A 21034-nucleotide genomic window follows, 5' to 3' on the forward strand; every position below is an offset into this window, starting at 1 on the left:
TGCTGTGTATTTGTTGTGTATTTGCTGCGTATCGCAGCAGTAAATACGCTGCGTATACGGTGTGTGTGTTTATACCCTTACAGCGGATGTTGAAAGGCAATGATCAGCCCATATGTATGATGTTGATCAACAAGCTGATAGATCCCGATCATGTCATCGTCGCTTTGTGTTATAGGAGCGGTGGCAGGAGATCACCGCTGACTTCAATGGGCAGCCCAAATGATCTTAGGGTCGTTCGGGCGGCCCCTCACACTGCTCTCCAAAGCTGCCTTTACATGATTTTTGAAGCCGAAGCCAGGAACAGACTATAGACAGAGAACAGATCATAAAGGAAAGACAGATTTCTATTCTTTTTAAATCCATTCCTGGCTTTGGCTTCAAAAATCTGTCAGATACATCTCTCTGTGTAAAGGCAGCCTAACAGGTCAGCACTTGCTTCCTCCAGAAAATCATGCCGTGTAATACGGTCTTTACATATGACCTATATGGAGACAACAGGTGTAGAGATGTACAAATATAACTTTATCAAAAAGGAGAAAAACTGTAAACAATGTAAACAAAATTCCTACTATAAAAACCCACTATCATCTACCCTCTATACATCCAGGGGCTCATCTGGGGATGTGGGACTACAAATCCCAGCATAAACACACTCTCAGGACACGCTGGGAGTTGTAGTCCATCCACAGCTGAGCCCCTGTTACAGATCACTGTTCTTTATTACATCATTTCCTTTACATAAAATTTTGACAAATCTGGTTTATAATGCATAGAAATCTGTCCGACAAATCCAAGAGCCGCGTCCTGTGGCTGGCAGTGGTCAGGTGCTATGGCCAGGGCATGCTGGGAGTTGTAGTTTTACAACAGCTGAAGAGAATACTACAGACACAACCTAGTTATAATTTATACTATTCCTATATTAGTATATTTGTAGGGCCGCTCCAGTCTAGGATACAGAAAGCTTACAGTGTACCTGTCAGTTTAAAAAACTTTTGACATGTCATAGAAACAAGATAAAAGTTTTCATATGTTGGGGTCTGGGTGTTCAGACCCCAAGTGATCACTAGTACAAGAGGTGAAGTTGTGAACACGACCAATACAGCCTCATAGCTCATTCTAGTGATCTGGCCTCATCTGAACACACTCTGATTATCAAAGGTTTTAATAGGTCTCTAATGTTGGTAGCATCCCCATTCACTGACAGCAAGCAGAGATCTAGACTAAGCTTTTTTTTTTTTACATAAAGAACGATCCTTTAAGTGATTCTGAACTGGAGCATAGACACGTCCGGACACACGGTGCGCGCTCCCTGCTGTAGGTGTCATATATACACAACCGTCCAATACTCTGGAATATCTGATGATCCGTCCTACTGATGCTGGCCTGAAGGTACGTCCACAGCGGATTGCGACTACTTCACCTTAACAACACAGCGCCATTTCGGAAGAAAGTCTTGGGATCAACATCCATGAATGGCCGCCCAGTAATGGTCTACAAAGTTGATTCAAAAAGTAATCATGATGGGTGTGAATATTTCTGCACAGTTCGGGGGTAGTCAATGCTCTATGAACAGTTTTGTGCGCTCAGGTTGTGGAAATTCCCTTGAAGCCTTCACTGCAGTAGCTCGGATTGGCAGGACAGGTCAGACCCTCAGTTGTCTGAGCGAGACGATTGGCCGAGGAGTGACGTTACTTGAATGGCTCCACCTGAAAGACATTGTAACAATACAGTCAGTGTCACAGCTTTATGTCTGTAGGGAAACATCGCTGCTTATTCACTCAGATTTGCCACAACTGGCGCCATATTTAGTGCGGTTTCATGCGCCCTTCCCCAATGAAGCCAATAGAGGAGGGAAAAGGCAAAAACATCTCCTTATGAGATACATCTGACTATCCCAGTGCATGATGGGAGGTGTAGTTTTGTTACAGCTGGAGAGCCACTTACAGGATATAGGAGAATCCACAGAAAACAGAGCGTCACCTGTGTCATCGACCTCTTGTTATATTTTCATAAAATTCTAAGAACATTTGCGCTGCGTCCGACATTACAACCTGGAACGTGTGCACAGGAGACCCCAGAGGAGGCGTAAAGTGCTGCGTATTGATCCTGCACTCACTATGGACACGGCTGAGATGTCTGATTATTGCAGGTTTCCCGGACTCGGGTGTAATGTGATGGGTAGACGGCAGCCGGGGAGAAGATTCTGCGCTATGAGGTCAGATGTGGGAGATGTGATGGAAACGAGATCTGGCAGCGAGAGGAGACGATTATGTAGAAACCAATGATTTGGGGGATATGGAGCCTCAGACAGGAGAAAAGGCAGAAACAATGGAGGAAACTCCTGCACAGGAAAAGTGGAGGGAGGGCCTTCCAAATGATAAAGCGAGAATCTGGTTGCTACTTTTGCAGTGTTGGAAAATCTTGCCCGATGTGAGTTTTCAGGGGTCAATGGATTTACAGTCTGTATTTTCAAAGCTGCTGAGTTTCTACACCCAGGACCAGAACATCCTCAACAGCTACACCCCAGACCAGAAAATTCTCAACAGCTACACCCCAGACCAAAATATCCTCAAAAACTACACCCAGACAAGAACATTTTCAACAGCTACTGTACATCTGATTGGCTGCCACTGTTGCAATGTTGAAAAATTTTGCCCAATGTGAGTTTTCAGGGGTCGGTGGATTAACAGACAGTAAATATCCTCAACAGCTAAACCCCAGACCAGAACACGACCCGACTCCCAGAGCTGTGCGGGCTGTGGCTGCTGGAGAGGATGATGGCAGAGGGATGCTCAGTGTCCCTCCAGTGCCCTGTGTCCCTCAGTGCCCCTCTGCCATCATCATCTCCAGCAACCACAGCCCGCACAGCTCTGGGAGTCGGGTCGTGACATCACCATGTTATCCAGGAAGTGAAGCCTTGATGCAGTAGTAAGTGCAGGGAAAAAAGCACTTTATAAGTATTTCCCGTAATAAGTGTATATTGGTGATTTGTATAACTTTTAGGGGGCAATACAATACTTTCATAAAAATTTTCGTCGGACTTCTCCTTTAAGGATCTTCTGGTCTGGGACGTAGCTATTGAGGATGTTGTGGTCTTGGGTGTAGCTGTTGGGCTGTTAAGGCTGACTGAGCTTAGCACGGTCTTCTCCCAACTCATTCTCCCGATTGGTACAGGTCGGAACACTCAGACCCAGACCAATCAAAACTTTTTGTTGCTGCTGTAACCTGTTACTGTATTTGCACTTTATTATCTAAACCAAGTAAGGTTAATCGTATAATGTTCATCAAAACCTTTTGTTTGGCTTGTGAACACCAGGACACCCCGAACTGCATAGTACCTTACATATACACCATAGATTGCCAATGGAAACTAAGATCATTGCTCACAGTCCGACCCCCCCCCACCACCACCACAAACTTAAAGCTACACCCTAAACCACTGCACCTTCTATAGCTACATACTAAACTACCGCACAACCTAAAGCTACATCCTAAACCAGTGCTTCTCAAACTTTTTCTATTAGAGCCTCACCTAATACACAAAATGATGCCTGGGCCTCACCAGACTGACCAAGAAGATGCTGGGCCTCACCATCTGTGATGGAAGTCCATGCAAAGACGAAAACTATTGCTCAGTCTACCATTCATTTGTCTCCTTATCTCTGTATACCATTAAATAAGCACAAAATGAGTCAATAATGTTCCTTAATCAGAGATTGTTGCATTTAGGGAAAGAACTGTGCAGCTTATAGTCACTTTTGTGAATACTGACTTCTCAGCTGGGCCTCACCAACAACTATGGGGCACCTCACTGGTGACGCCCGCCTCACAGTTTGAGAAGCACTGCCCTAAACCACTGCACCACCTAAAGCTACACCCTAAACACAACCTAAACCTACACCCTAAACCACTGCACCACCTAAAGCTACACCCTAAACACAACCTAAACCTACACCCTAAACCACTGCACCACCTAAAGCTACACCATAAACCACTGCACAACCTAGTTACACACTAAACCACTGCACAACCTAAAGCTACACCATAAACCACTGCACAACCTAGTTACACACTAAACCACTGCACAACCTAAACCTACACACTAAACTACTGCACAACCTAAAGCTACATACTAAACTACTGCACAACCTCAAGCTACAGCATAAACCACTGCACAACCTAAAGCTACACACTAAACCACTGCACAACCTAAAGCTACATACTAAACCACTGCACAACCTAAACCTACACCCTAAACCACTGCACAACCTAAAGCTACACACTAAACTACTACACAACCTAAAGCTACATACTAAACTACTGCACAACCTAAAGCTACACACTAAACTACTGCACAACCTAAAGCTACATACTAAACCACTGCACAACCTAAACCTACACCCTAAACCACTGCACAACCTAAAGCTACACACTAAACTACTACACAACCTAAAGCTACATACTAAACTACTGCACAACCTAAAGCTACATACTAAACCACTGCACAACCTAAACCTACACCCTAAACCACTGCACAACCTAAAGCTACACACTAAACTACTACACAACCTAAAGCTACATACTAAACTACTGCACAACCTAAAGCTACACACTAAACTACTACACAACCTAAAGCTACATACTAAACTACTGCACAACCTAAAGCTACACACTAAACTACTACACAACCTAAAGCTACATACTAAACTACTGCACAACCTAAAGCTACATACTAAACCACTGCACAACCTAAACCTACACCCTAAACCACTGCACAACCTAAAGCTACACACTAAACTACTACACAACCTAAAGCTACATACTAAACTACTGCACAACCTAAAGCTACACACTAAACCACTCCACAACCTAAAGCTACATACTAAACCACTGCACAACCTAAAGCTACATACTAAACTACCGCACAACCTAAAGCTACAGCCTTGATTAGGGGTATGGCATACTACGGGGGTGTATGTAACCTTTTCCCGAACCCCAAGGCCAAAAAACCAGGGCGGGCGGGCGCTTCCAGGTCCGGACACAAGGAGCAAGTGGGTAAGCCCCTCCCCCTTTCCCTTATATCTGACCCCCCCAAAACCCGCCTACCCACTCCTCAAACTATCCCCCGATTGGCCTACCCCAGTATCCCTGGTTACCTGCTCCCTGTCCCGTGCTCTCCACGTGGATGTCCCCTCATGCAACCTTTTTAACCCCCTGCTGCCCACCCCTTCATGTACAGGCTGCTGCTAAGCTATGCCCGCTTTCGCCCTCCCTAAACCACTGCACCACCTAGAGCTACATACTAAACCACTGCACAACCTAAAGCTACACACTAAACTACTGCACAACCTAAACATACACACTAAACTACTGCACAACCTAAACCTACACACTAAACTACTGCACAACCTAAACCTACACACTAAACTACTGCACAACCTTAAGCTACATACTAAACCACTGCACAACCTAAACCTACAAACTAAACTACTGCACAACCTCAAGCTACAGCATAAACCACTGCACAACCTAAAGCTACACACTAAACTACTGTACAACCTAAAGCTACATACTAAACCACTGCACAACCTCAAGCTACAGCATAAACCACTGCACAACCTAAAGCTACACACTAAACTACTGTACAACCTAAAGCTACATACTAAACCACTGCACAACCTCAAGCTACAGCATAAACCACTGCACAACCTAAAGCTACTCACTAAACTACTGTACAACCTAAACCTACAAACTAAACTACTGCACAACCTAAAGCTACACACTAAACTACTGTACAACCTAAAGCTACACACTAAACCACTGCACAACCTAAACCTACACCCTAAACCACTGCACAACCTAAAGCTACATACTAAACTACCGCACAACCTAAAGCTACAGCCTAAACCACTGCACCACCTAGAGCTACAGCCTAAACCACTGCACAACCTAAACCTACATACTAAACCACTGCACAACCTAAACCTACACCCTAAACCACTGCACAACCTAAAGCTACACACTAAATTACTGTACAACCTAAAGCTACACACTAAACCACTCTGCACCTTTTCTGTTACCCCAGAGATGTGGGCCTGGTCACCAGTCACGTCCTTACCTTCTTACTGAATGGATACTGTAGCTTAGTCTGGCTCCTATGCCGATATTTTGCCTCCAGTTCGTCCATCCAGTCAATGTTCCAGTCAAGAACCGGCAGCGGATTCACTTTGGGTTGTCTACTATTCAGGTCGGTGCCATCACCCTGGTTCTGCACGGCCAGTAATCCATCCAGAGGGGACACGGACGGCGAAAAGTCTACAGAAACATGAGACAGATCAGGTCAGTGTCACACAGTGAAAAGAAAGGTCACTGCTCCCACCCCAAGATGAGCACACTCTTCTCCTGAAATACTCTGTGCTGCTGGAGCACCTTACTTATTTCAGTCAGTGACCTCCACAAGATCAGCACTTTCTGAAATACTCTGGGAATTAGTGTGACCCTACAGCAGCACCGAGTATATCCTGATCATCGCCTAATCTGCGGCACCTTCATTTCTCTCTGCGGCAGGAATTAGGAAGGTGCCCTTTAAATATAATGAATGACTGCAATGGGACGAGGCAATAGAAGATAAGTGCGCTGGCAGCAGTAATAATATTACCATGTTCCTGTGCCAGGGAAGAGACTGGCACAGGAAGTGCTGACTGGGGAGCCACTCAGACTGAAGGATGGGGGGGATACATACTGCAAGTGCCCAGGAGCCAAATATACAGAGAGAAGGTATCATCTGTATACGGGATAATAGCCCCGCTGTAATCTGCCCCTCCCCCAAACCTCCTTACATGCAAATAAACTCTTAGAGGGCATTTAAATATTTAGTAAAAACATTAAATTGGTAATTTATTAAAATCTCAGAGGAGGAAAATCTACTTCATTCTGTGTTACCCCGGCCCGACCTGATGTATGATGGTAAAATGCATTAAGGCAGTATTATAGTAGTTATATTCTTATATATAGGGGGCAGTATTATAGTAGTTATATTCTTGTATATAGGGGCAGTATTATAGTAGTTATATTCTTGTACATAGGAGCAGTATTATAGTAGTTATATTCTTATATATAGGGGGCAGTATTATAGTAGTTATATTCTTGTATATAGGAGCAGTATTATAGTAGTTATATGCTTGTATATAGGAGCAGTATTATAGTAGTTATATTCTTGTATTATATACCAACATCCTGGCGTTGGTTTTTAAAATAGGCCTAGCGGCATTAGTGTCAGCCATATGTGGGATGTGCAGCCGCTCCTTTCTCTCCATGTCATATTTTATAGTTCTCCCTTTTCTAAGCAGCTGGTACTCCCCTTCATAAGACCGACATGACCCAAATTGGCAGGATATACCTGTGCTCACATGTCAGTACCTTATGTCTGTCCCATTCTGTCTGCGGCAGCAGTGGTGAGTGCAATACCATATTCATACTGGTGTTGTTTGGGGGCAGTCTTCCCCGCCTGTGGCGCTGGCTGGATTTTGGTGGGGCATTTTGGGTTTGGTCCTGTGACATTGGGGTTGCAGGGCCATTCCATGGCCTCTCTTCCCTGCATGTGCTCGCTTTGCGGTGTGGAGTTAGCGTAGGGACCCGTGTGAACCAGGGGACCTGCACGTGGTACACGGGGCAATATGGTTTGATCAAATTATATACCGACATCCTGGTGTTGGTTTTTAAAATAGGCCTAGGGGCATTAGTATAAGCCATAGGTGGGATGTGCAGGAGCTCCTTTCTCTCCATGTCGTATAATATAGTAGTTATATTCTTGTATATAGGGGGTAGTATTATAGTAGTTATGCGGTTCAGGGAAGAAACAGAGTGCTGCACCTCACACCTATGGCTGATACTAGTGCCGCTTGGCTAAATAAAAAACACATCAGAATTTTGTGTATGAATTGATCAAGCCATACTGCCCCATGTACCTCGTGCCGGTATCTGATACACATGGGTCCCTACACTAAGTCCACACCGTGCCAGTCAGTGGCCACCAACCCCGCAGGCGTGCACAGCCAGGGAACGGGGGCCATGGGACGGCCCTGCGACCCCCATGCCACAGGACCAGACCCAAAAACACCACACCAGAACCCGGCCAGCACCGCCGGCGGAGAAGGTCGCCCCCAAGCAGCACAAGTCTGGATAAGGTATTGCGCTCACCATAGCTGCAGCAAACAGAATGGGAAAAAACAGGAGGGATTAAAACCATGTGCACTCAGGTGTCTCCTGCTAATTGCGGTCATGTGGGTCTCACCAGGAGGAGTGCAATACACGGAGAAAAGAGAGAAACAAAATGCGGTTCAGGGAAGAAACAGAGTGCTGCACCTCACACCTATGGCTGATACTAGTGCCGCTTGGCTAAATAAAAAACACATCAGAATTTTGTGTATGAATTGATCAAGCCATACTGCCCCATGTACCTCGTGCCGGTATCTGATACACATGGGTCCCTACACTAAGTCCACACCGTGCCAGTCAGTGGCCACCAACCCCGCAGGCGTGCACAGCCAGGGAACGGGGGCCATGGGACGGCCCTGCGACCCCCATGCCACAGGACCAGACCCAAAAACACCACACCAGAACCCGGCCAGCACCGCCGGCGGAGAAGGTCGCCCCCAAGCAGCACAAGTCTGGATAAGGTATTGCGCTCACCATAGCTGCAGCAAACAGAATGGGAAAAAACAGGAGGGATTAAAACCATGTGCACTCAGGTGTCTCCTGCTAATTGCGGTCATGTGGGTCTCACCAGGAGGAGTGCAATACACGGAGAAAAGAGAGAAACAAAATGCGGTTCAGGGAAGAAACAGAGTGCTGCACCTCACACCTATGGCTGATACTAGTGCCGCTTGGCTAAATAAAAAACACATCAGAATTTTGTGTATGAATTGATCAAGCCATACTGCCCCATGTACCTCGTGCCGGTATCTGATACACATGGGTCCCTACACTAAGTCCACACCGTGCCAGTCAGTGGCCACCAACCCCGCAGGCGTGCACAGCCAGGGAACGGGGGCCATGGGACGGCCCTGCGACCCCCATGCCACAGGACCAGACCCAAAAACACCACACCAGAACCCGGCCAGCACCGCCGGCGGAGAAGGTCGCCCCCAAGCAGCACAAGTAGTTATAGCAGTATAGTAGTTATATTCGTGTATATAGAGGCAGTATTATAGTAGTTATATTCTTGTATATAGGAGCAGTATTATAGTAGTTATATTCTTGTATATAGGAGCAGTATTATAGTAGTTATATTCTTGTATATAGAAGTAGTATTATAGTAGGTATATTCTTGTATATAGGGGCAGTATTATTGTAGTTATATTCTTGTATATAGGGGCAGTATTATTGTAGTTATATTCTTGTATATAGGAGCGGTATTATAGTAATTATATTCTTGTATATAGGAGCAGTATCATAGTAGTTATATCCCTGTATATAGGAGCAGTATTATAGTACTTATATTCCTGTATATAGGGGGCAGTATTATAGTAGTTATATTCTTGTATATAGGAGGCAGTATTATAGTAGTTATATTCCTGTATATAGGGACAGTATTATAGTAGTTATATCCCTGTATATAGGAGCAGTATTGTAGCAGCTATTTTCTTGTATATAGGAGCAGTATTATAGTAGTTATATTCTTGTATATAGGGGGCAGTATTATAGTAGTTATATTCCTGTATATAGGAGCAGTATTATAGTAGTTATATTTCTGTACATAGGAGCAGTATTAGAGTAGTTATATTCTTGTATATAGGAGCAGTATTATAGTAGTTATATTCTTGTATATAGGGGACAGTATTATAGTAGTTATATTCTTGTATATAGGATCAGTATTATAGTAGTTATATTCTTGTATATAGGGGGCAGTATTATAGTAGTTATAACACGAACTGGAGAGAATGGAACCGCTGCACATCCCATCTATGGCTGATACTAATGCCGCTAGGCCTATATTAAAAATCAACACCAGAGTGTCTGTATATGAATTGATCAAGCCATATTGCCCCGTGTACCACCGCGCAGGTCCTCTGGTCCACACGGGTCCCTACGCTAACTCCACACCGTGTCGGTCAGCGGCAGCCAACCCCGCAAAGCGTGCACGTGCAGGGAAGGGAGGCCATGGAACGGCCCTGCAACCCCAATGTCACAGGACCAGACCCAAAAAACCCCACCAAAACCCAGCCAGCACCACCGGCGGGGAAGGCTGCCCCCAAACGACACAAGTATGGATATGGTATATGGGCTTTTTGGGTCTGGTCCTGTGACATTGGGGTTGCAGGGCCGTTCCATGGCCTCCCTTCCCTGCATGTGCACGCTTTGCGGGGTTGGCGGTCGCTGACGAGACGGTGTGGAGTTAGCGTAGGGACCCGTGTGGACCAGAGGACCTGTGCGGTGGTACACGGGGCAATATGGCTTGATCAATTCATATACAGACACTCTGGTGTTGATTTTTAATATAGGCCTAGCGGCATTAGTATCAGCCATAGATGGGATGTACAGCCGTTCCACTCTCTCCAGTTCGTGTATTATAGTAGTTATATTCTTGTATATAGGGGCAGTATTATAGTAGTTATATTCTTGTATATAGGGGCAGTACTATAGTAGTTATATTCTTGTATATAGGAGCAGTATTAGGCTATGTTCACACTACGTAAAGCATACACACATCGTATACACTCCGGCCGGGATCCCATGCGGCGCCGGCAAAAAACTGACATGTCGGTTTTCTGTGGCCGGAATTCACTGAATTCCGGCCGCAGAAAGACCTGTCAGTTCACACAGTGAAGCGAGCGGCTCCGGCCGCTTGCTTCACTGTGGGCTATGGGAAGCTCTGATGCGGGCGGCGCTGATGCGCCCGCATCAGAGCTCCGCGCCCGGAAAGATAACCCGGCCGGTACTTTAGTACCGACCGGGTTGATCCGGGCTGAGACCGGCTGGGGTCACGGAACGGCCGGTCTCACACGCCGTGTGAACATAGCCTTATTGTAGTTATATTCCTGTATATAGGAGCAGTATTATAGTAGTTATATTCTTGTATATAGGGGGCAGTATTATAGTAGTTATATTCTTGTATATAGGGGGCAGTATTATAGTACTTATATTCTTGTATATAGGGTGCAGTATTATAGTAGTTACTTTCTCATATACAGAAGGCAGTATTATAGTTACTTTGCACCTCATACATACAGTAGTTCTGTGGGAGTTAGTACTGACAACCTCTTTCCCGAGTGAATAAGAACATCCTAAAGAACAAAACCTTATGTATAATACCAGGTTGCATAATATATTTATCCAGTGTTTCGGTTGTGTTTCTATCTATTGTGCCCACATTTCATTACATTAAGGCTGGGTTCACACTATGTATATTTGAGGCTGTATTTGGTCCTCATGTCAGGTCCTCATAGCAACCAAAACCAGGAGTGGATTGAAAACACAGAAAGGATCTGTTCACACAATGTTGAAATTGAGTGGATGGCCGCCATATAACAGTAAATAACGGCCATTATTTCAATACCACAGCCGTTGTTTTAAAATAACAGCAAATATTTGCCATTAAATGACGGCCATCCACTCAATTACAACATTATGTGAACAGAGCCTTTCTGTGTTTTCAATCCACTCCTGGTTTTGGTTGCTATACAGCCTCACAAATACAGCCTCAAATATACATAGTGTGAACCCAGCCTTAATCTACTTTACATACTGAACTACCTTGTTGCTAGGAATCGTCTGACTTCTGGCCCCCTCACTTGTGGCTGGATACTAATCTTCCCCGACCTTGGCCGTCATTGAATCTCACTTCGCTTTGTGTGGCGTGACAGACAGATGTTCCAGAAAAGCCGCTTAAAATAATCAGATTTTATCTGATAATTCAGGATTTTGCTCAGAACATAAGTAAGTTGTTTGTAAAAATGTGACATTAACTCTCTAGCTGCCAGAAGGCGTCTGTAAATCCAAGTGACTAACAGCAAGCAGAGGAAAGATGATTTGTCCTGCCGAATAAGGATTTACTGCGCTGAGGCTTCGCTTTATGGCCGCCATCAATACCTATATTCAGATTGTCATCTCTGCCTCATTAAACCTATGTGGACAGCTTGGGGCTGTCCAGGCATGCTGGGAACTGTAGTTTTGGAACAGTCACAGAACTACAGGTTGCCAAATATACAATGGAAAAGTTCAATCGAAATACATGTTCATCCTGTCCCTGCTGATGCATGGACATAAGCAGTGTAGTAAGATCAGAGAATGGGTAATACTGGGTGGCCTAACAATGAAGATGTGTATGCCATTCAGGGTCAGAAGAAAGTGGGGTGAAAACCCATTGAAGAATTATAATGGCTGCCATTAGTGTTTCCATATATTTAAAGGGGACCGCTATTTAAAGGGATAGCACCTGCCAACTACTATACGTGCTGTGATGCTTGTGCCACATATCGTTCTAGAATATTCTCTCTTTCCGGTAATAGTATCAGTTGTAGATCGCACAATAACATGTCGCTACATTGTCTGCAAAGTGGAAAGCTCAACATAGGTCACCGAGGGCCCCATTCATGGCCCCCAATCTTAGTTCTCCCGGATGCTGTAGTCATGAATAATAATGATGTTTAGGAAATATTGTGAGACGGAGGATAAATGTGGCGGTGTAAATACTCCATACAGGAACAGATGGCGGAAGGATCCCCCTCCATGACCTTACTTAACCCCATCAGAGAGATACGTGTCTGGAATGGGCTCAGCTCCCTGTGTGTTCGTCCGTCCTCCACCTAAGGGACCCCACAGGTCACCTCCCAGGGAAGCGCCTGATCCCCCCAACTGCGAGGAGGCTGAATGGATAAAATGTATAGTTTTCCAGCAAATACTATGGAGTCTTTCCTTTCCAATAAAACCGATGGATAGAAAACTGGATTTGTGCCAAATTACAACAATTATATAATTAATAGAAATGAAGAAAATCCAGAACTAGTTAATACATAGTGGGGGGTGATAATCGGAGGGGGAGGGGGGCCGGGACCCTCACACTAGTCAGGCGGTAGAAACCTCCGAGCTGTCAATTATCAGCTGATACGTTGTACACAGGGCGGTCGCTATGGAAACGAGTATCTAAGAATCACTAACAGCAGCAATTTGTCAGTAATGTAACAATATAGCTGAATGATAATAGGGAATTAATAGTAAGGTGGTAAGCATTGTGCTCACACAGGGCCTGCAGTACCAGAAACGGGAACCGCCGCAGATCGTCAAAACTCTGAGACAAATTTCAGGCAAATATTATAGTCTGATGGGGGGGGAGTGTTATAGAGAATGCAGGATCAGCAGATATGTATAGTGTAAAGATAAACCTACAAATCATACAACCCAGGAACTTATGGAACATATTCAATATCCAAACTGTATATAGTATGGCTCCCCCTCTTCTCATTCCCCAGCATGGCTTCCCCTCTTCTCATTCCCCAGCATGGCTCCCCCTCTTCTCATTCCCCAGCATGGCTTCCCCTCTTCTCATTCCCCAGCATGGCTCCCCCTCTCCTCAGTCCCCAGCATGGCTCCCCATCTCCTCAGTCCCCAGCATGGCTCCCCCTCTTCTCAGTCCCCAGCATGGCTCCCCATCTCCTCAGTCCCCAGCATGGCTCCCCCTCTCCTCAGTCCCCAGCATGGCTCCCCATCTCCTCAGTCCCCAGCATGGCTCCCCCTCTTCTCAGTCCCCAGCATGGCTCCCCATCTCCTCAGTCCCCAGCATGGCTCCCCATCTCCTCAGTCCCCAGCATGGCTCCCCCTCTTCTCAGTCCCCAGCATGGCTCCCCATCTCCTCAGTCCCCAGCATGGCTTCCCCTCTCCTCAGTCCCCAGCATGGCTCCCCATCTCCTCAGTCCCCAGCATGGCTCCCCATCTCCTCAGTCCCCAGCATGGCTTCTCCTCTCCTCAGTCCCCAGCGTGGTTCCCCCTCTCCTCAGTCCCCAGCATGGCTCCCCCTCTCCTCAGTCCCCAGCATGGCTCCCCATCTCCTCAGTCCCCAGCATGGCTCCCCATCTCCTCAGTCCCCAGCATGGCTTCTCCTCTCCTCAGTCCCCAGCGTGGCTCCCCCTCTCCTCAGTCCCCAGCATGGCTCCCCCTCTTCTCATTCCCCAGCATGGCTCCCCCTCTCCTCAGTCCCCAGCATGGCTCCCCCTCTTCTCAGTCCCCAGCATGGCTCCCCCTCTCCTCAGTCCCCAGCATGGCTCCCCATCTCCTCAGTCCCCAGCATGGCTCCTCCTCTCCTCAGTCCCCAGCATGGCTCCTCCTCTCCTCAGTCCCCAGCATGGCTTCTCCTCTCCTCAGTCCCCAGCATGGCTTCTCCTCTCCTCAGTCTCCAGCATGGCTCCCCCTCTTCTCAGTCCCCAGCATGGCTCCCCCTCTTCTCATTCCCCAGCATGGCTCCCCCTCTCCTCAGTCCCCAGCATGGCTCCCCCTCTTCTCATTCCCCAGCATGGCTTCTCCTCTCCTCAGTCCCCAGCATGGCTCCCCCTCTCCTCAGTCCCCAGCATGGCTTCTCCTCTTCTCAGTCCCCAGCATGGCTCCCCCTCTTCTCATTCCCCAGCATGGCTTCCCCTCTCCTCAGTCCCCAGCATGGCTCCCCCTCTCCTCAGTCCCCAGCATGGCTCCCCCTCTCCTCAGTCCCCAGCATGGCTCCCCATCTCCTCAGTCCCCAGCATGGCTCCCCATCTCCTCAGTCCCCAGCGTGGCTCCTCCTCTCCTCAGTCCCCAGCGTGGTTCCCCCTCTCCTCAGTCCCCAGCATGGCTTCTCCTCTCCTCAGTCCCCAGCATGGCTCCCCATCTCCTCAGTCCCCAGCATGGCTCCCCATCTCCTCAGTCCCCAGCATGGCTTCTCCTCTCCTCAGTCCCCAGCATGGCTTCTCCTCTCCTCAGTCCCCAGTGTGGTTCCCCCTCTCCTCAGTCCCCAGCATGGCTCCCCATCTCCTCTGTCCCCAGCATGGCTCCCCATCTCCTCAGTCCCCAGCATGGCTTCTCCTCTCCTCAGTCCCCAGCATGGCTTCTCCTCTCCTCAGTCCCCAGCATGGCTTCTCCTCTCCTCAGTCCCCAGCATGGCTCCTCCTCTCCTCAGTCCCCAGCATGGTTCCCCCTCTCCTCAGTCCCCAGCATGGCTCCTCCTCTCCTCAGTCCCCAGCATGGTTCCCCCTCTCCTCAGTCCCCAGCATGGCTCCTCCTCTCCTCAGTCCCCAGCATGGCTCCTCCTCTCCTCAGTCCCCAGCATGGTTCCCCCTCTCCTCAGTCCCCAGCATGGCTCCTCCTCTCCTCAGTCCCCAGCATGGCTCCTCCTCTCCTCAGTCCCCAGCATGGCTCCTCCTCTCCTCAGTCCCCAGCATGGCTCCCCATCTTCTCAGTCCCCAGCATGGCTCCTCCTCTCCTCAGTCTCCAGCATGGCTCCTCCTCTCCTCAGTCCCCAGCATAGCTCCTCCTCTCCTCAGTCTCCAGCATGGCTCCTCCTCTCCTCAGTCCCCAGCATGGCTTCTCCTCTCCTCTCCTCAGTCTTCAGCATGGCTCCCCATCTCCTCAGTCCCCAGCATGGCTTCTCCTCTCCTCAGTCCCCAGCATGGCTTCTCCTCTCCTCAGTCCCCAGCATGGCTACTCCTCTCCTCAGTCCCCAGCATGGCTACTCCTCTCCTCAGTCCCCAGCATGGTTCCTCCTCTCCTCAGTCCCCAGCATGGCTCCTCCTCTCCTCAGTCCCCAGCATGGTTCCCCCTCTCCTCAGTCCCCAGCATGGCTCCCCCTCTCCTCAGTCCCCAGCATGGCTCCTCCTCTCCTCAGTCCCCAGCATGGCTCCTCCTCTCCTTAGTCCCCAGCATGGCTCCTCCTCTCCTCAGCCCCCCCCCCCATCTCCTCAGCCACATTGCTCAATCATCCTAATCAATGTTTACATAGATACACACAGGATGATCATTTATTCGCTCAATGTTCCTATGACCAAAGCAGACTAGAAGTGTTGTCATAAGGACACAGCACAAATCTTCTGCCACGGTTCGTGTCTGCATTAATTAGGATTGCTCCAGCTAATAGAAACATATGCTGCACAAAGCTCCCAACCGCCCCAAATCCGGCAGGACATTCAAGATTTTGGGGTGATGTCCCTGTGTCCCGCTCCATATTTCAAGATCCCTGCTCCGCGCTACAGAGTTCATGTGCTTCTCTGTTTTCAGTGCCGGCCCGGGATTAGCAATGCTCAGGGGACGGCCAGCTGGACTGCCGGTCCACCCAACTTAGGGGCCATGGCGGGTACCTTTGAGGACACTCTGCCCCTTTAAAAACATGCGATTAGTGGCACACATGCTAGATGATGATCTAAAGCTCTCTGAATAGCTACTGGTGAAGGGAACTAAGGACACTGCTAGGAGTGATAGGAGAGGTAAATATGCTCTTTTGTTTTTTACATGGGGGCTGCTGTACAGCAGGGGGGCTTTTACTATATAGGGGATGCTACGGGGGGCTATACTATATGGGGATGCTACACAGGGGTGGGCCATTACTATATGGGAATGCTGCCCAGGGGCGGGGCTTTAATATATGGGGCTGCTACCCAGTATAGGGACCTTTACTATATGGGGCTGCTACACAGGGGAGAGCCTTATTTTTTATTAAGTAGGCAAAAGCAAGAAAACATTTCAAAAGGAGCATGTGAAAATAATTAGGATTACAAACATTGCTCACAATAGTAGAACCTTAGTGATATTGTCTAAATACAATAAAATAATATCATGCCTACAATTTCTTACAGTATATCAGCAACAATGAAAATTGCAGAAAAGACGTAAAATATCTCCAGATAGTAGATGATGTTTCAGGTTTATAATAAATATGGGAGTGAAACGTAATAGTAAATCATTGTTGCCATAAATTTAGTAGAAAAACAGTATATCATTCTGAAGTAAAACAGAATAAGAACAACAAACATAAACTATTAACTGCAGCCAGAAACAAGATTATTGCAAGAGTAAATGGGTCCAACGGCCTATAGGTACCAGCCAATCCCCCCCACTAATGGATTCTAAGTATGCCCAGTGTTCCTTGAATATCTTCTTTATTATACCACTCAGAACCACGGAACTGCATCATAACATTTGTTCTCTCAGTTGGAGATAATTCACGTTCAATGAATCTGCGCCAAGTGGATAAAAAACTGGGTATCCAACCTCTCTACAAAAAGAAAATCCTTGAGCTGGTTGGATAATTCCGATACAGAGGGGATAGAGTCTTCAAGCCAATGTCATAGTAGGCATTTCTTGAAGAGAGCCTTTATTTTATGGGCGCACAGAAGAGAGCCTGGCTACCACATGAGAGGGCCTGGCTACTATATGTTATTGGGGAAGGGGGGCACAGCAATAGGGGCGTGGTTATGAGGCATAGCGGTGGGGGCATGGTTATGGGGGCCACAGCACACATGTCCCTCCTTACTCTCCTTACTGTTGCAATAAACAGTAAAATTCTGATAACTCACCAGTGGAGATCCGATCCACTCCTGCCAACTCAGGCTGGGTTATGCCAAGGCAAAAGCTATCCACTGCCACAGCCAAGGCTTTGGCAAAGCTGGCATCCATAAGGAAGGAGCCATCTGAAGAGCTGACCATGCTGCACCGGGCACTGGTATAGTTATCCTCCGATACTGAACCCCAACCATTGACCAGGGACCCAGCCATGGAGCTCTCGTATTCACTGATGCTGGAGGTCGGCGTCTCACAATATTTTCTATAGGACTTTAGGGAGCTGAGTTCTCCCAAGTCCAGGTCATCGTCTTCATCTGCTGCATCCCCTTCAGCCAACTCCGAGGGGCTGCAGATATAGCCATATGTGTTGGAAGAAGTGGAGAATGGCTGTGGGAGGGTGGAGTCGCTCTCAGAGGGATGTCTGCGGGGTAGGAAATAACACATAAAATGTTAGATCACAGTAATGTGTATTAGTACTTGAAAAGCAAGTCTGTGCAGCATGAGAGGCAGTCTCTTGAACAGTGAGTACCACTTCTGTACAGGTATTTGCCGGTTTATCACCAAAGCCCCGAAACATGTGGAGTCCAGACAACCTGAGGCTCAGAGACAGAGGCCAGACAAGCTCTTAGAGGGGCTTCAGAATGCACCTGTAAACAGGGCCAATAACTATGCTTTTAAATGGGGCACCTGATTAACCGAGGCTTGTAAAATGAGCGTCAATCTTGACAATCAGAATTCATTTGAAGCCTTAGATTGGGCCCCATTTTGGTCAAAATACTGTGACTTTTCTGTGCCCTGTACTATTTTATGTGCATAAACATGAGCTACTTTATTCTACCAGCGTAGTTTACAACGGAGGAGTAAATGGGTTACGGTGACACAGACATGGCGGTTCTATATGATAAAACTAGCTGCACTCTCAGGCATCAATCAATATCTCCCGGCCTGATTAATCTCTTTTCTCCATGACAGATAGACAGATATGAGCGGCCCTGACTGACAGGACATCGGATAAGTCAGAAACGTGATTGGAAAAATGATTCTGTTAACCCTTCATGGGATGACATTGCTCTGCGGTGAATCTGAAGAAGGACAGAGAGACGTGGCCTGCGGGGAAGCAGTGATAATAAGAGATTCTGCCATGACTCCTTGTATTGTGATTGACCCTCATGATTTACCAGTCTGACTACTATTCCCTATTGTGTGTCAGCCTTCACCGAGCCAGGAAGCTCTGGATGAACGGTGCTAGAAGTCTCCATCAATGCAGAATTGTGGAAGGACACAGAAGTTTTACGCTCTCCTATTAGTTGTATATTATGTCCATGCCTTTAGCTATAGGCATGGACATAATAGCTATAGCCTCACTTATTGCCAGTGATATATAATATTACCAGGATACATTTGCATTCTGCAGATTTATCCAGGGGTAGGATTAGTGAGTGACCACAAAGCAGACACAAAAACTAGTCACTAGTGATGAGCGAACATCCTGATGTTTGGTTCGGATCGCCAAACATTCATGAACAAATAACGAACATACAGTAGAAGCGCACGTTTATGCACATGCGTACAGATCAGGTGCAAAGCGTAAATTCCGCTGTTGCGTACGCTTCGGTCTAGAGTTATGCACATGTGTACAGATTATCAGGTGCAAATCATAAGTTACACCGTTGCATATGTTTCAGTCTAGAGTTACGCAAATGCGTAGAGATTATCAGGTGTAAATCGTAAATTGCGCAGTTGCGTACATCATGAGATAAATGTTCGCATGTTCAAATATGTTTGAAAAAGATTGTTATAACCATTCAGATGATCGAACAAATTGTTTGTGATTGGCAAACACGAACAATTAGTGTCATGTTTATCCGTACATTTACGAACGTCACTTATGGTGACTACACAGATTTGGAAACCAAATAATGCTACCATATATATGAAGGCGTCTAAGTGGTCACTTCTTTGGCAATATAAAACCTTTGGATAGCTGCTTTTAATTCAAGATCTGTCCTGGGGTCCGTTCGCCAGGAGATGCGGTTATTGTCCTAAAAGACAACTTTTAAACTTGCAGCCCTGTGCCCTACGGGCGTGGCTTAGAATGTCTGTGCCCTAACTTTGCACCACCCTAGAACATTTTCTCCTGTCTGAACATTGCACAGGTGCCTTAACGATCCAGCCCATGTACCGGGCTGACACAGCTGAGGAATAGGAGACAATCTGCCTGGAGCATTCCTAATGATGAGGAGGGCGGAGAGGAGGGACAGAGAGGGTGTGCCAGCCTAATGCATATACATTCTAAGCCCCAACCGTTGGGCACAGGGCTGCAAGTTTAAAAGTTGCTTTTTAGGACAATAACTGCATCACCTGACGAACGGACCCCAGGACAGATCTTGGATTAAAAGCAGCTATCCGACGGTACAAGTGGTTTGGGGGGTCAGATTGTGGGTACAGAGTCGCTTTAATAAAAGAGGCCTCTGGCCAATAAACGGAGCTCCACAAATCTGTCAAAAAAAGAGTCAGATTGATGTAGATACATAGATTTATTATTGATATGATTCTTATAGATGGAGTCATGAAACCACTGTGGAGGATGTCTTGAATCTATCAATATGAGGTTATCAGGAATCTGCAACCAATTAATAGGGGATGATCAAGAACTTATTTATCAATACAGGGTGATCGGGAACCTATAAACTTATTAATTCAGGAACCTACAAATCGGTACAAATTAATCCTGACTAAGACGGTGATCAGGAACCTATAAATGTACCAATACGGGATAATCAGTACAGGATTATTGGGAGCCTATAAGTGGACCAATATAGGATAATCAGGAACCTACAAGTCTATCAATCTAGGGTGATCAGGATCCTACACCTCTTTTAATAAAAGTTGGCCAGGATCCAGCAAGTCTAATAATACAGGATGATCAGGAATCTACAGTATACAGGGTTATTGGAAATACAAATCTATCAATACAAGGTTATCCCAAACCTACAAATTCTGATTACATAGAAGTCTGAGGTATTGTAGAGTAAGCAGTGGTTGTAATACTGATCATGTTTCTGGTGGTTCCCCATCCTGAGTACACGTTACAGTGCACAGGATTCTGGGAATACAGCGGCGTTCACAGGCAGATTGCATAAACTGATGGATTACACTATAACTTGGCAGACGACGGCGGGATGAGCCGCTACACATTGTGCCCAGTCTGCAATACAGGAATCGTTCTGCGATCAATACATTTCCAGTAAATTCTGCAGCGAGACATTAGACCAGTCATTGATTGACTATAGAAAGTCACCTAAAGCGAAGGACGGGCAGAAAAGTGCTGAGCCAGCGAAGTGATTACTAATTGTAAGGAGTAATCATTCCTGCCATGACCCCCAAGGCCTCCATCATAGTGTGCGGTGTGATATATTAACTCTTGGCACTGTAGGGAAGATATTTCTCCTGTTCTGTGATCTATGTGCCTCATTTTATGGCGCTGCAAAGTATAGCCATCTTCTAGGGCAGTGAT

General features: G+C 46.8%; 1 protein-coding gene across 2 annotated transcripts in view; it reads right to left on the reverse strand.

Annotated features, from left to right (window-relative positions):
• Positions 1 to 510: 510 nt before the first annotated feature.
• ROBO4 (roundabout guidance receptor 4) overlaps positions 511 to 21034 on the reverse strand; it is a 66638-nt gene continuing 46114 nt past the window's right edge. For both annotated transcript variants that reach the window (XM_069946516.1, XM_069946517.1), the window contains 3 exons: positions 17532 to 17938; positions 6119 to 6315; positions 511 to 1706 (listed from right to left, as the gene is read on the reverse strand). In XM_069946516.1, the coding sequence (XP_069802617.1) occupies positions 1689 to 1706; positions 6119 to 6315; positions 17532 to 17938 (622 nt within the window). In that variant the 3' untranslated portion in view covers positions 511 to 1688. The remainder of the gene's footprint in view (positions 1707 to 6118; positions 6316 to 17531; positions 17939 to 21034) is intronic.

The sequence above is a fragment of the Dendropsophus ebraccatus genome, chromosome 12, assembly GCF_027789765.1.
Source record: "Dendropsophus ebraccatus isolate aDenEbr1 chromosome 12, aDenEbr1.pat, whole genome shotgun sequence".
Taxonomy (NCBI): domain Eukaryota; kingdom Metazoa; phylum Chordata; class Amphibia; order Anura; family Hylidae; genus Dendropsophus; species Dendropsophus ebraccatus.